The 17,095-nt window shown below is 37.3% G+C and overlaps 1 protein-coding gene across 1 annotated transcript; it reads left to right on the forward strand.

Annotated features, from left to right (window-relative positions):
• Positions 1 to 9,292: 9,292 nt before the first annotated feature.
• LOC111879244 (F-box/FBD/LRR-repeat protein At1g13570) lies at positions 9,293 to 12,330 on the forward strand. The gene is made up of 4 exons (XM_023875713.3): positions 9,293 to 9,426; positions 9,794 to 10,623; positions 11,640 to 11,804; positions 11,881 to 12,330. The coding sequence occupies exons 1-4, from the start codon at positions 9,423 to 9,425 to the stop codon at positions 12,169 to 12,171; spliced, it is 1,290 nt and encodes a 429-aa protein (XP_023731481.2). The 5' UTR covers positions 9,293 to 9,422; the 3' UTR covers positions 12,172 to 12,330.
• Positions 12,331 to 17,095: the final 4,765 nt, after the last annotated feature.

Raw genomic sequence — 17,095 nt, forward strand, 5'->3', positions numbered from 1 at the left:
CTACTCGCCGAGTCAATCCGCCGAGTTCTTATACTCAAAAAACTTCCATAACACGACTCAACTCGCCGAGTCGCCCTAGGAATCGTCGAGTTGAACGATCTCAGAATTCCGTCTTGACCAACTCACTGAGTCACCAACCGACTCACTGATCCGAAGCTTAACCAAAAGCAGTTGGGGTTCTACAACCTGACTCGCCGAGTCCACCCATGTGACTCGCCGAGTCGCTTCAGATCTTAATCCATACAGTGTCTTTTCGAGCCATGCAGGGGCTCCAAACTGTAGATCCACTCTTCTAAGGCCCACCCTTCACATAAAGTTGCAAACTTTACTTGAAACCAAGGAGCTATAGGCTTAAAACACTCTAGGGCTAGGGTTTAAGACAAACATGCTTCACCAACACACCGAGGGCTGCTACTTTATGGTTTTTTGGACCAAGACAAGCATAGATCTGAAGTAGCAACCTCCGATCTGGACTTCTAACTCGAAATGGCTCCTTAACATGCCAAAATGGCCCCAAAACATCATCCAAGAAAAGATCCAGAAGCAACAAGGCAAAGTGATAGATTGTTACCTTCAAACTGATGCTCACAACCAAAGAGTTGAATCCTCCAGCTCCTTAGTGGTCAAATCGTCCAAATCTTTCTCTTGTAAAAGCCCCAAACATACTTTCCTCCTCCTCTTTCTCAAATTAGGGTTTGGAAATTGCTTAAATAATCTTCTGGACGACAAGGGGGATGAGGAGAGGACATAAGGTCCTTTAAATAGGATGCAAAACCTTATATTAGGGCTTTTCTCGTCTAGACCAGACTCGCTGACTCGCTGAGTCGGTCACTTATTCTATAACCCGCATCCAGCTCCGACTCGGCGAGTAACAATACCTACTCGTCGAGTCCCCTCTTCAATCTACACTTTAAGCTCTTAACTCAAACTTCTAAAATTTGGGATGTTACAATTATCCCCTACTTAAATTAGGCTTCGTCCTGGAAGCCTACTGCAGGATACGCTTCCGAACTAACCACTTGCACTGCAAACTCCCTATTCCCAAATAACTCAGGTCCTTCCAAACCCTACCATTGCACCGCTTTTTCAAATAACTTCTTCTCACGTAGCAGCCTTGCCAAAACTCGATGCCGACCACCGGCCTCAATGTCATCACATAACAACCAAGTATCACCCGAGGATACTGTCCCCTTCCTGACAAGAACACACTTTCATGACTTGCGAAAGTTATATACCACAATAATTCACTGGGTTCTCTCTCGGTGCCAAACTATCCTCCCTTTTTCCATATCTGCCGATAACCCGAGCAACTCGCAAGGTTGGAACTCATTATGTCCTCTTCATGAGTCCATTCCTTTCATGCTAACTACCCCAGGTTCTCGCTAAAACAACAGAATCCACAGATCCACTTATTCCATTGATTCACTTATACTTGGGCATAAATCAAATAATCGTGCTATGAGTGGCTTGCCACTCCTCAAGCTATCCATAAAAGTCCAAAATACCATCACCGCTGGAGGCCCAAGACTTTCTGAAAGCACTGAACTGCCTGATCACTGACTGCCTGAAACAATGACTGCCTGCCTGAACATTGAACTGCCTGAAACAATGACTGCCTGCCTGAACACTGAACTGCCTGAAACAACATGCTGCTACATGGCTGCTTTCCTATATCTCTCGAGACCTTTCTTTTCTCAATTCCCTTGACAGTCATCTGAAATATCTGGTTCCAACCCGGCTGCAGAGCCAAAGGACTCCTATTTTTGTCGCCTCACACGACTTCCGAACAAAATCCTTCTCTGGAACTAGTTGCCACTAGTTATCATGTTACTGAGGCTCTAAACGTGATTGCTACTAGACCAATTGTAGCCTTATATAACACGTAATCTGAAGCAATCCATTGCTTCCCTGATCTCAAAACTTCAGTGAAATGCCTACAGTCTTATCTCTGGCTCAACTAGGTCTAATCCATCCAGATAATCCCGACATCCAATTCATGGATTTCCACATCCTTACTGCTACGCCTGATCTGGGAGCTAATGTTTCTTCGACGTCCTAACAATGTGCTCATCCTATCTACCAACCTGGTGGATGCTACGGCTACACCTGCAGACTTACAACACTCTATCACTATCTGGCTGCTAGTGAATGCTACGACTACACCCGCAGACTTACAACACTCTAATACCATCTGGTTACTAGTGAATGCTACGGCTACACCCGCAGACTTACAACACTCTAATACTATCCAATTGCTAGTGAATGCTACGGCTACACCCGCAGACTTACAACACTCTAATACTATCTGGCTGCTGGTGAATGCTACGGCTACACTCGCAGACTTACAACACTCTAATACTATCCAATTGCTAGTGAATGCTACGGCTACACCCGCAGACTTACAACACTCTAATACTATCTGGCTGCTGGTGAATGCTACGGCTACACCCGCAGACTTACAACACTCTCCCTGCTGACTCTATCACTAACTACTATTCCGAGGGTACCCTGACTCACCCGAGTCCTGCTAGCGATCCCCCAACCTGATTTCCACAACCAACCCTCAGTTATCTAATGCTACAGCTATATGGTAGTCTTACATCCTTGCTACATTTTCTTTCTATCGAGAAATTCCTCAACTTGGTTTCCCAAACCAATCGTCTACTAATCCTTAATACATGAAACCGACATTGGGAAGTTTTCCAAACTCCCAACTCCTAAACTCCTGAACCCACTAGACCCTTCGGGTTGCTTTTCCTTCCTACACAAGATTACCAACCCTTTCTAAGTTTAGCATACTACTGACCATGAATCCATTAAGGGTTCTCCCCTACTTTTGTCCGGCTAATTCTTACAACTCACAACTTAAAAAGGATTCCCCATCATTCCTATCATCTAAAGGGGTCGATCTGCTGACAACCCACGTTTATCTCTGCTGGCGCTTCAACTAACCCTTCATCAGACCTACCAATCTTGTCGACGAATCGAGCACCTTTAAATCCATGATTGTTCCTGCTTCATTGACTGCATCCTGATGACCTGCGCTTAAGGGGGGTGGGGACATCTTCGAACTACTATCCCATCATCCTCTGGTTACTCCACTGGGAACTCAAGCATACCATTGCTGAAAATATAACTGATCTATACACAACTAACACCTTCCCGAAAATAGTGGGACACCACCGAGTCACACTCACACTTTGCTACAATTACTGCATCCAAAGTGACTTGCTTACGGGGAACGTCCTTAACTATCATTCTAGATTCCAAGGTATGCAGATGGCATATGACTCAATCCCAAATAGGTAATATAATATTTCAATATAAGTACTTACTAAATCGGTGCAGTAACATAACAACAACATCATAAATCATAATTAACAGGAAGGTAAAAGATACGTACCCCCAACATCCAGTGTTGCTCGAATCCTTGTTGAAATCAACTGGAATACTCTGCTCCGAGCCGTGGGCGCCCTTGCCTGACCCTGATGTCTGCTGGCGGTTCTCGAAGTCCCAAGGGCATGAGCTGGCACCTGCCCTGCTGTATACAAACTCAGACAGTGGGCCTTCTTTTGGCCCCTCTGACTACAACAGAAACATATCAGATCAAGCCCCTGAGCGATGGTAGTAGTACAATCTCTGCTAAAATGACCAGTCTGACCGCACTTGAAACAGCCGAAATCACCACCTCTACTACTCCTACATGCACCCCCGTGCATCCTGCCACACTTACCGCATCGGATGCGGCCCTGGAAGTCTCTCGGTCTCGAACTCGGCCCTTTAGTTCTTTTACCCGAACCTATGGGCCACTGAACCTCATCTGGTTTTCTCTTCCTTTCTGACTCCCGGTAAATCTCTCGCTCCTGCGCTACCCTGTCTTCCCCATCAAACTTCTGAACAACAGTTGTCTAATCCTGAAGCTTCTCAGTCAACCTATCAGTGATCCTCTTGACGATGCCGGGTAGCTCCTTGCGACTGACTCGTGAAACCTCCGCAACGACCAAATCATACAGGGGACTCTCCTGGGGACAGGGTGCCCTACTCACTCCCGACCCCTGATGGCAAGAGCTAAAAATAGGATCCCCCCCTCCCTGATGGTTCCCTGGGATCCATAAGAATCGGGTTCTATACGAGCCCAAACTTCCCTGAAACTATCTCGGCCTTAAAGGCCTCAAGATGACTCTCCAAAAGCTCTATGATGGCCTCCCTAACTGAACCAAATATCACAGGAGTCTGATCAATGATGTTGTGCATAATCTATGAGGAAATGACATCTCTCATCTGATAATCAAACTGTCCGGCTCTAGAGCCTGAGCCAGATACCTCCCCGACACCTGAACTGCTAACTGATATCTCGCACAACGTCACCATGCTGAAAAACATATCACAATAACTGTCAGAATACTCATTGCTACTGAGGGATCTCACACATACTCCACCACTCCCTGGTTTCGTCTTGGCCCCTCTTGCATCGAGTACAAATCCACTACTTTTGGTAGTACGGGCCCATACTACCTTCCACATCCGTACTTTCCTCAAGAGTTACCTTAACTCAACCAAGTCCCTTCTACTGCTACAGATCCCTGCTAATCTCATCCTAGGCTTGCCCCAGGGAAATCTCGGACTCTATCCAAACCAGTCCTCAGCTGCTGAAGGCCTCCTTGTAATGCCAATTAGTCATTACCTGAATACCATCACATGTGACGAGGCTCAGATAATCCTTCGAGTAAAAGATTCATTCCTACAATGGTTGGACTCAAACAAGAGCTGCGCAGTAGGGCCAAATATAGCACTCTGAGATTATTCAACCATGATCACATGTGATGTGACGTATTCACCTAATAACATATAAAGCACATACTGGGCCTTGCCCACTGCAACGAACCAAAGTACAGACTAACCGGGGCCTTGCCCCCTGCATCAGACCGAAATCCGGAAATTGCGTCAGGCCGAAGCTCGAACTAACTGGCGCCTTGCCCCCTGCATCGAACTGAAGTCCGGCTAACTGCATCGAACCGAAGTCCGAACTAACCGGGGCCTTGCCCCCTGCATCGGACCGAAGTCCGGACTAACTGGCTGAACATGGCATAACATAATCATAACTACTAGCATAAACACATATACTGCATACTGCATCGGACCGAAGTGCGGAACACATAACACAAAAACACGCTTGAATCACAAAGACATCAAGAACACTGAACTACTGCATCAGAACGGAGTCCGGAAACTACTACTAACTAGATGGGTCGGCGTTGTGGCCGTAGACCCGTTCCTACTGGAAGGAAAACTCACCTAAACTACTGAACTCAACCGATAACCCTCCGGCTGCTAACCGAAAACTCTCCAAAATGCTGCTCCTTTAGCTCCCTGAGCAACCAATACCAATAACAGCACTTAGACTAAACTGTCTTCCCGGGGTCAATTAAGTCAACTTTGGCCAAAGTCCTGGTCAAAATCAACCTTCCTGATTGACCCTACTCGCTGAGTCAACCCGTCGAGTTGTTATACTCAGAAAACTCCCATAACACGACTCAACTCGCCGAGTCGCCCCAGGACTCGTCGAGTTGAACGATCACAGAATTCCGTATTGACCAACTCACTGAGTCGCCAACCGACTCACAGATTCGAAGCTTAACCAAAAGAGTGTGGGGTTCTGCGACCTGACTCGCCGAGTCCAAGAACAGGCTCGCCAAGTCCAAGGCAATCTTCAACAGACTCGCCGAGTTGTTCTTCCAACTCGTCGAGTTCCTGCCCATCTTCATACAACTCGCCGAGTCCACCCATGTGACTCGCCGAGTCGCTTCAGATCTTAATCCATGCAGTGGCTTTTCGAGCCATGCAGGGCTCCAAACTGTAGATCCACTCTTCTAAGGCCCACCCTTCACGTAAAGTTGCAAACTTTACGTGAAACCAAGGAGCTATAAGCTTAAAACACTCTAGGGCTAAGGTTTAAGACAAACATGCTTCACCAACACACCGAGGGCTGCTACTTTATGGTTTTTTGGACCAAGACAAGCGTAGATCTAAAGTAGCAACCTCAGATCTAGACTTCTAACTCGAAATGGCTCCTTAACATGCCAAAATGGCCCCAAAACATCATCCAAAAGAAGATCTAGAAGCAATAAGGCAAAGTGACAGATTGTGACCTTCAAACTGATGCTCACAACCAAAGAGTTGAATCCTCCATCTCCTTAGTGGTCAAATCCTCCAAACCTTTCTCTTATAAAAACCCCAAGCTCACTTTCCTCCTCCTTTTACTCAAATTAGGGTTTGGAATCGCTTAAAGAAGCTTCTGGACGACAAGGGGGCTGAGGAGAGGACATACGGTCCTTTAAATACGGTGCAAACCCTAAGATTAGGGATTTTCTCGTCTAGACCAGACACGCCGAGTCGGTCACTTATTCTATAACCCAGATCTAGCTCCGACTCGGCGAGTAAGTATACCTACTTGTCGAGTCCCCTCTTCAATCTACACTTTAAGCTCTTAACTCAAACTTCTAAAATTTCGGATGTTACAAAAATCAATAGATTTCTCGAAACCTATGCCGACGACATGTTTTCGACATAGGTTTTCAGTATATCGCGAAGATTTTGGTCGTTCCCGCCGGACTTCTATTTATGAGTGCGACTGCATGTAGATTTTTATAAAATCTTTAAAAATTCATATCTTCTTCATACGAGCTCCGTTTTCGATGCGTTTTATACCCATGCATAGCTACCGATGAGATCTACAACTTTCATTTAGACTCCATCGACTAATTTTAATTTTATTTGTAAAGCTATATTTTGAACAAGATTAGAGTATTAAAGTCCATTAAAAATTCATAACTCTCTTTTCTGACATCTGTTGTTGATTGTCCTTATATCGTTAGATAGGTGTTGACGATATCTTTAACTATCATTTAGATTGTTTTGGCTAAAAATTAACCAATCTAAATTCGATTTCTGCGCTAACACAGTTACTCTGAAATATCAGAAAAATCATAACTTCCTTTCATGAAGTCAGATTTAGGCATTCTGTATATGCACGCTCTCGGTTTTACAATTACTACGACTTTCATTTAGATTTCTTAGGCTAATAAGCAACCTATCTAAAATCCACTTTTTACGACACATTCTGTCGTACTGTGTTGAACGCGAAACTTTAAACGATGATAACTTCTCCATATGAAGTTACATTTAAGTGTTCCTTATATCCCCAGAATCTTCATTACGACCACTTCCTCTTTTCATCAAGGCTATTCGTCTTAATTATTATTCTATTATGGACGTATATTTTATTCTTATTTTATTATATTGTTCTAAGCACGTATACTACATATATCTACCCATAAATCACATAATACTCAGATAATTATCTTTATATATTTCATAAAAGGTTAGAATTGTTGACCATTACAATTATATCATCTTATTAATGTCTAGTGAAAAATGCGAGCGTCACACAATAAAATGCATACAGAGAATGTAGGTTAACTCATTTAGAGTAAGTAATGACAATAATCATCACTCGAGTCAAATCCCCAAAATCAATTGAAACCATGGAAACATCCCAATATACCCAAATTACAAAGTCATATGGGCTAATCAAATGGTTATAAAATAACCAAAATACCCCTTATGTAGGTTAATAATACATTCTATACATCTAGTACACATTACCCGTACAGGTGCGCCATAGAGTCTTATTATGACATTCCATATACTCTATTGAGACGCTGACATAACCAATTCTCATTTTAGCAACATATTTTCCTCCATTTTGGTTTCAAAATAACCCAAATTTTACCAATGCATAGTTATTTAGTAACTCACAAGTAAATCTTAATATGTCCATGTCTAGATATACGAAGTATGTAATATCTTATGGATTCATGGCTATTATGAAGATATTAATCATGCACTCTATGTTTCAAGTGACAAATGACTTCAGTGTGTTAATAAACCACTTTAATAAGACTTTATGATTAATAAGATCTTCCAAACCATAACTCAGGTATCATATTAAACATAAATCCAATCCTAAGTCATGATGTTATCGTTTCCATTATATTCCAAATACAATTATGGAGTTATTGATGCCATTTTGTCATCCTTTAGTAAACCAAAATCATTTTAGCTTTACATTGAATGAATTATTTGAATTCATAATCCATGTTTTAATACTTGACTTTATTTCTAAATCATTTTCGTTCGGTTCCAATGGTAGATCATCACCGGAATCACTAAGTCCAATACAATAACAACGAAAATCATGGAATAATGACTAAGACAAACATATATATGAACATACACTTCAAATAATCTAGATTTGAATCATTTACCATGGCTAGAAGCTAATTTACAACCCAATTGTGAAGTTATAGTTGCAAAAACCCCAATTCCATAATTGAAGTCGGAATTTTACCATTCATTACTTAAATGGAAACCTCATTATGTTCTAGAGTACATTTCAAGCATCAAAATAAACTTGTAATCATTAATGACCTATGAAATTCAGATTTGGTGGTAGGACTAAAACCTAGGTTAAAATTAAAGGAAAGCATGGATAGATTATACCTTCAATGTTATAGTGAGTGATTCCAAGATTTTAAACCTTCACTTGAGCTTCAAACCATAGTCCTCGATCTATATCTGAATTCAGCATGGAGAGTCACCCTTAAATCTTAAATCTTTGTCTAACTTAAATTAAGTTGCTTGGGCAACAAATTTGGATCGAAAGTTGTTTAAATCTATAAATATTTAGGATTTATGTAACGAGAAATTGTTTGGCTTTTAGGAGTTTTAAATTCAAAAGTTGTTAACATTTGTGAATCTTTAGGATATATGAACTAAAAGAACAAATAATCTATTTAAACATAATATATTTTTAACATGAAACTTTCCCGTTATGCAAATATATTGTGCTATAAATGGTGGACATTCATGTTCAAGTTTTAAATCAGGTGCTAAATTCAATTCTTAATCAAGTTCAAGGATGGAGGTAGTGGGAGATGGACGGGTGGTGTTAGGAGGTGTATGATGACCATGGTAGTTAGAGATGGACCTTGGTGAAATATGTTCTGTATAGGTTAGATTTGCCGTTCAAAATACTACTACTACTACTACTAATAATAATAATAATAAGAAGAAGGTTCTAAGATTTTTGGAAGTATATACTATATATAATTAAATTGGAAATATAGTGTGGATGCCACCCTTTCTATTGAGTTAGCACTACATGAACCCCCACCTCACCAATATTACGCGGAGACACTTTCACAACTTTTGCCGAAGCAAAAAAATGTTAAAACATATAGACCAAATTTGTAATTACGTCGATATTTAATTTAGGGGCTGGTAGGTGGGCAACATACCCTAAATTGTAAATTCCCATTTGACATTCTAATTTGGTCTCTCCGAGCGTATCTCCTTTGTCGATGGGTATGTTTCTACTTCATAAACCTTCACGTATTTAGTTCTCGTACAACAAATGTCCATATCCTGTTTTGTCGATTTATTTAGGAGATTTTGGTCGAATTATGCTCTCTATGCTTTCTTTTCCCCATTCCAGTTGAATTCGCAAACTCTGTTTTTGTAAATTTCGTTGTCAATTGTCACGTATAATTGGAAAACAGAAATCAAGAAAAACCGATTTGCAAAGATCTATTAGATACGATTTCAAACATAATCGGATAGTTGTTAATTATGCAAGTCAGCGAGTATTAAAGGGTTTAAGCTAGGTTTTTCCTGTATATTATTTGGTCATGTAATTTCATTAGATTTATATCCCATTTCAATATAATGACAGGGAAACATAAAAGGAGGTATGTAACTCGTGTTGGAGAAGACAGAATCAGTAACTTGCCAGAGCACTTAATAGACTCAATCTTAGAGCGGGTCCCATTTGAAGATGCTGTAAAAACAAGCATTATATCAAAAAAGTGGAGGTACAAATGGACCTCAATGAAGGTGTTGACTTTTGATAACCACTTCAATGCAAAAATTGCAAAAAATGGAGCTATTGATTACAATGAATATATAAGCACCATAAACCAAGTGTTAAACCTTCACAAGGGTCCTATCTCAAAATTTGTTATCCATATACCACCTATGCTTCTTGATAGCTTCGAAGAAATTGATGAATGGATGATGTTGTTATCAAGAAACAATGCGACAAAACTCGTTCTTTATAATTCCAATCGACGTTATGAGCTTCCTTCTCATGTGTTTTCATGTTTAGGATTAACAGAGTTGATATTGGAAAATTGTTTCTTCAGTCCACCACTTCAGTTTGAAGGATTTCATAATCTTGAAGAACTTTTTCTTCTGCATATTGATTTTGGGAAGAGTTTAAGTGGAAATCAGATGAACTTACCACAACTTAAGAATCTGCATTTTCTTGAGTGTACGAATGTTCACAATTTCAACATCAAGGCTACAAAGATGAAGAGTTTGATTCTAGTTACGTGTCCTGATGCTAATTTGCTACAATTGCTGGAAAATCCTTCTATTGTTGTGTTTGGTGTATCTTTTCGGACTTTTGAAGATTTTGATAGATTTGAGATGATAAATTCCATCAGCTTTTTAAGTAGCTTAACAAGAATTGAAGACTTCTTAATCGAGGGTAATTTTCTTAAGGTATGATACGAAAGTAGACTTTAAATGCTTTCCATTTACTCTTCCTTAATTACCTATACGCGAATACGCGATTGAGTATTGATAAGGTTAATTCAAACTATAGGGTTTTTTTAGTGAATTTCTTTTTTGGTCGCTGTAGTATTCAAATAGATAAAATGACAGAAATGGTCGCTGTAACATTTTTTACAAAAATGGTCTTGTGTTTGAAATACAAATTGACCGAAATGGTCCCCGTGTGAGATTTTTTTTACAGAAATGGTCCTTCTGTATGAAAATTATAGAAACGGTCCATGTCTAAGACAAAATTACAGAAATAGAAGAAATTACAGAAATGAACCCTGCGTAAGATAAAGCTACAGAAATGGTCCCTCTGTGAAAAAGTTACAGAAGCAATATCCGTCTAAGACGTTTACAGAAACGGTCCCTTTGTAGGAAATAGAACAAATTACAGAAATGATCCCTGTGTAATATAATGCTACATAAATGGTCCCTCTGTGACAAACATACAGAAACGATCCCTATCTATGAGAAAATTCAGAAATGATCCCTCTATAGGAAATAGACAAAATTACAGAAATGACCCATGTGTAACAAAGTTATTTAAATAGTCCCTATTTATATGAAAAGATTACAGAAATGGTCCCTGTGTAGGAAATAGAAAAAATTACAGAAATGATCCCTGTGTAAGATAACGCTACAGATATGGTCCCTCTGTGACAAAATTACAGAAACCATCCCTGTCTATGACAAATTTACAGAAATGGCCCCTCTGTAGGAAATAGACAAAATTACAGAATTAATCCCTGTGTAACGAAGTTATTTAGGTAGTGCCTATATAAATATATGAAAAAGTTACAGAAATGGTCCCTGTGAGTAAAAACAAAATGAAAGAAATTATCCGTGTTTAACGAAATTACAAAAATGGTCCCTCTTGTTGCAACAAACTGTCTTAAAACCCTCATTAGTTGTAATTCTCACGTTTTTATGCAACTTAAAATCTCACTTTCACCTCATAGTTTTTGTCTGCAGAAGTGATTCCAAAGTGGTTTCCATTATCAATGAACAGCTTGAAGCGTTTAGTGTTGCAAGATTTTGAAGTTGGTGATTTGGATCAACTTTATGTTGCTCTTTGTTTGCTTCGAAACTCACCAAATCTAGACACATTACGTGTGCACTTTGAGGTTGTTAACTAAAAAAAATACTAAAATTATATTTTATTTTATATGTCACAAGACTTGAATTTTTATGTTTTTTCAGGAGCCTCGAGATTTTGTGTTCCTAGCTTTAGATCATTTGGAATATCCAAACTGCTTGGACTATACATTGAAACAGTTAAGGACTGTGGAGATAACATGTTTAGAAGGACTAAAAGTGGAATTGCTTTTTATAAAGCTTCTACTTGCTCATTCACCTAATCTTGAGAAGATCTCCATTAAACCAATTCGAGGTCTGAATATTCGAAGAAGATTTGCGATTGCTAAAAAAGTTATGAGGTTCCCTCGAGCCTCACCAAAAGCAGAAATGATCTACTTGAATCCCGAGAAATAGTTTTATAAGAATATGTTCAAGTTGAAATTGTTGTTTAGCTTTTATGCTTTTTGTTGTTGTAAACATAGTGGAATTGCTTGTTTTTCTTTTTATTCCCCTTGATTTGTTGTTTGACATGGGTGATTTTCGATAGAAGTGTCAAGTATGATGGATTTTTTTTAGTTTACATTACTTCAAATGGTTTATTGTTGTCTCAAAATCAGAGGATCAACTGCAATCTCTATAAAAAAACTGTGATTTTTTTTTTCAAAATTTTAATTACAATGTTATAATTGTGTGATTATTTTTGTAGTGCAATGTTATAATAAGAAAAACTTGAAAACAAATTGCTATAATTAATAAACAAAACAAGGAAAGTAGGTCTATATCTCTTGCTTTTAACTGTAAATAAAAATCTCACTTTTGCTTCAGAGTCTAGTTGTTGAATGCTAGAAAGAGCCCTGCACATGCTTGTCATTATTATAGAGACTTTGTGGTTAAATTGCCAACATGACAGTTTTAGCACCTTCATGGTGAAGATTATTATGATGTTTGTGAAAAAATATTTAAGATGTTACCCATTGCTTTTTAAAGATGATGAATTTAATGCAAAAAATAAAATAAAATAAAATAATTCAGTGGTTTTTGAAAGTAAAAATGATAAAACACAATCGGTTAAAACGGTAGGTTTTGTAACAAAAATACAAGCATTCTAAATTTGGGAAAATTTCAATGTTTAATATGTATCAAATACATGCATTCTAAATTTGGAATAGAGAACAAATCACAAACAAATCATTGTAGGAATAGTTTCCTTGCAACTATCATATCAAACCATAAAGCTGATTAAGTATTAACCAAGTTATAAAATATTGATAATTCTTTAGTTATTACAATCCTCAAAAGTTGACAAATCCATTTGTGTGTCTTCCTTACAAATTGCAATTAATCACTTAGAATGTTAACTCAAGATTACGTTAACATATTAACTTGTTCCAGCGACCGGGTATCGGGGCGGGGGAGGAGGGGGTTAGTTATTTTCTAGGGAATAGTTTTTTTATCAACAGTTACTTATTTTTTATAAATGTGTACCCATGCAAAGGGACGATGACGAATGGTTCCTTTCAAAAAAAAATAGTTTTCTATCGAAAACTTATGATTTTGTGTGTAAACGTCATATTATACTCACGTCATTGAAAACAAAGGCGTATCTTTTAACTGATACTTCCATGAGGGCGTAAGATGTAAAGCTGTCCAGGTAATATGCTTCTAGACAATGACACATAAAGTTGACATGTTTTGCGTGATCGATCTAATCACAATGGTATATTTGATGCTTAACAATAGTTTTAATTCAACTTATTGGTCTTAACTCTTAATGCAAATGTCGAGTCAACTTACTTGCTTGAAGACTTAACCATTAAAGTTTATATAAATAACGATATAATGATTTATTCTCAAATATGATAAGGTTAAGACTATCTTATTCACAACCAAAACCATAGAGCTGATAAAAATCGACCTAACAAACAAACCCAACCCGAACCCTATTTATTTTTATTTTATTTTATTTTATATTCTAGTCGACATACACATAAGGATCAATTTATAAAGTTCAACAAATTTATCTAAACAACATTTTAATGGATTGATAGGATTAAAGACCATCCAAATATTTATTTCTCAAATACAAGCAAACTTTGGGATCTTTATTATTATTATTTTTAAATAATATTATTAATGTAGTAATATAATTTTTTTCAGATTCATCCAAGAAATTATTTTACACAAAACCATCACAACTTACTATTATTTGTAATTAATCTAATCCAACCACTTCCAAAACGTGCATAAAATCACCCATTTTTAACTGTTACATAATCTTATCAATTTTAACTTTTATGTTAAATAAGGGTAAAATATGATTACAAAATAGATACAAATAAATCACAGAACTTTGTTGGGCATGAAAAAAGAAAAAATACACCCAGAAAACAAAGTTGCCTAATCTTATCAATTTTAACTTTTATGTTAAATAAGGGTAAAATATGATTACAAAACAAATATAAATAAATCACAGAACTTTGTTGGTCACAAAAAAAAAAATACAATAAATTAAAAACAAAGTTGAGAAGAGAGAGATATTTATTGCAAACATATCTGAGTATTGAATCTGTTCGCATGCACATGTTGAAACAAACCTATTATCTATCAGTGGTGGAGTTATATGGGACGGTGGAGTACTATAGCATCCCCAATGGAAAGGGTAAATTGTGATGGTGCTCCGGTGGTGGCAAGGTGGTAAGTGGTTTGTGTCTAGGGTTTTTTTTGTGAGGGAGGGAGAGAGTCTTCCAAGAACTAAGCACATCCATATGCTTTTTCATTCCTTTCTACACCCCAATCACCAAAAACATGAAAAGATGGAGGCGGTTTTAACCAAATCTCCTTGTTTCTTCTTCAAAGTTGTTAATATATGGTTCTATAGAAGCTTATGTAAGAATCGGAAGCGATAATGGACAATTTTCGGGCAGATTAGTCTATTAGTTATTCATTATATAAGGAGAGGGCGGTAAGTGATGAGTGGTGAAAGATGTGATGGTGGTGGTGATTGGTTTCTCGGGTAAGCTTGTGAATGAACTAAGATAGGTTAGGACATATAAAGTAGATATGCGACAGTGGGTTTTCACGAGGGGTGAGATAAGGGATCGGTTCAAATTCTGAATGGAATGGAAGTCAAATGATTAGCGCACGATATTATAATGATGGACCAGAAGTAAAGGGGACCGAGTCAAAGATATGCATCCGTAAATTGTACATGCAATATAACAACGAGAAAAAATATACCTTGATTACTTGATCAAGTATAAGAAACTTACAAACCATGAGTGACTTGGTAGGCCAATTTTGGATACCATCACAAAGTAATAGTGATAAGGAAACTTCATAAAAGACACCCTATTTTTAATAACTATTATAAACGTTACTATATTTTATATTTATCAGTTTTGATACTAAAAATATAATGTCACCGAATAGAGTCAGGTAGTCATGCCCAGTTAGCTTGACGCATTATCAAAATTCACATGTCAACCAGGTTGACGGTTAAACGGTAAAAATTATAACTAATTAGTAAAAGGAATCACATGTCAACCAGGTTGACGGTTAAACGGTAAAAATTATAACTAATTAGTAAAAGGAATGTTAGATTTGAGACAAAGAATAACACAATATTAAAATTTATTTTTTGTTAAAACCTAGTGTTTTTATGGAATTTGTCCATATAAAAATATACATTGATATTCTCGTATTATACAAGATAACAATCCTAAAAATAAGCGTAATGCATTTAAATTTAACCTTTGTATATGGGTTGGATATAGATCGCATTCAAATTTCAAATTTGTATATGGGTTGGATATAGATCATTAGATTGGTTGGCAAGTATTTGTTAGTTGTTACAAACCTTCTCGTCTACATGTAAAAAATTAAGATCGCTAGAGTACTTTTCATCTAAAATTTTTGACATTCGCTCTGAAGGTATCTTGAAGTGATGATGCGTAAGTTTCTACTTCACAAACCTCTATGTATTTGATTCATTGAAAGTCGTATGTGAAATCTCGATATCATGTCACAGTAATTAATATCTATTTGTTTGAAGTCTGTTCTTTATGATCTCATTCCAGTTGAATAAACCGATAACTTTGAGAAGATGATGTAGTACTTAGATACCGGTTAACTTTGCAAGGCAGGGATTAAGCTAGGCTTTGCCAGTATAATTTCATTAGTTTAAGTGACTATAAGTTAGGTTTTGCTAGGGGAAACCATTGATTCAGTTATAAGCTTGAGGATAAATCAAATAAACTGTAGACCTGGGAAAATACAATGAATAACATAGAGAGAGGTGAACCCTTTCTAGGGCTTTGTTAATATTTAAAGCATAATGATCATGTCACATATACTGCAAATAAAACAATTCTGTTATCTTACTATACCGAAAAGATGACAATCATTAACTCATAAATAGTGCAAATAAATCAACTCTTTTCTCAGTCTATTATAGTGTTTTTTAGAACATGACAGTTATAATGTGTAATTAATTTATTTAATTTCTAGTAACATTTTATGTTATGAAAACTTGTCAAAATTAAAGTGACGAAGAGGAATCCTTGTAAGCATGTTTGTAAGAAATAAAACGTAAAACGGAAATTTGCGGATAATAGCAATGGACTTTTCTCTACTAATATGATCAACGCACTTTATTGCTCCATGTTTTTTTATTCCTTCCATTTTTTCGAAATAACTTACTTGTGTTTTTTAATCCAATAACAGGGAGATATAAGAGGAGGTCTTTAACTTGTGTTCAACAAGATAGCATCAGTAACTTACCAGAACACTTGATAGACTCAATCTTAGAGAGGCTCTGAATTAAAGATATTGTAAGGACCAGCATTATATCAAAAAAGTGGAGGTACAGATGGACCAAAATTAAGGTGTTGGTTAAAATTTGCACAAAATGGAGCTTTTGATCGTAATGGGTTTATAAATACAATAAACCATGTCTTGACCTCTCACAATGGTCCTATCTTGAAATTTCATCTTCATATACCAAACATGTTTCTTGATAGTTACCAAGAAGTTGGTCAACGGATGCTACTCTTATCAAGAAAAAGTGTTAGGGAACTCGGGTTTACTACTTCAAATCGACGTTATGAACTTCCTTCTAATGTGTTCTCTTGTCTAAAATTGACAAAAATTGATTTGAAGAACTGTTTCTTTAAGCAACCACTTGAGCTTGAACGATTTAGCAATCTTCAAACTCTTTTTCTCCTGAATATTGATTTTGGAGCTAACTTTTGCCAAACTGAGATCAACTTACCAAAGCTTAAGAAGTTGTTCCTTAGTAACGGTACAAATGTTTATAGTTTCAACATCAAGGTTACAAACC

Source organism: Lactuca sativa, chromosome 1 (genome assembly GCF_002870075.4).
Source record: "Lactuca sativa cultivar Salinas chromosome 1, Lsat_Salinas_v11, whole genome shotgun sequence".
Lineage (NCBI taxonomy): Eukaryota > Viridiplantae > Streptophyta > Magnoliopsida > Asterales > Asteraceae > Lactuca > Lactuca sativa.

Bases quoted from the DNA above. Each gene is read 5' to 3' on its own strand.
- LOC111879244 (XM_023875713.3), top strand. The intron at 10,624-11,639 runs GTATGATACGAA...TTCACCTCATAG, and splicing joins TCGAGGGTAATTTTCTTAAG to TTTTTGTCTGCAGAAGTGAT. The intron at 11,805-11,880 runs GTTGTTAACTAA...ATGTTTTTTCAG, and splicing joins CATTACGTGTGCACTTTGAG to GAGCCTCGAGATTTTGTGTT.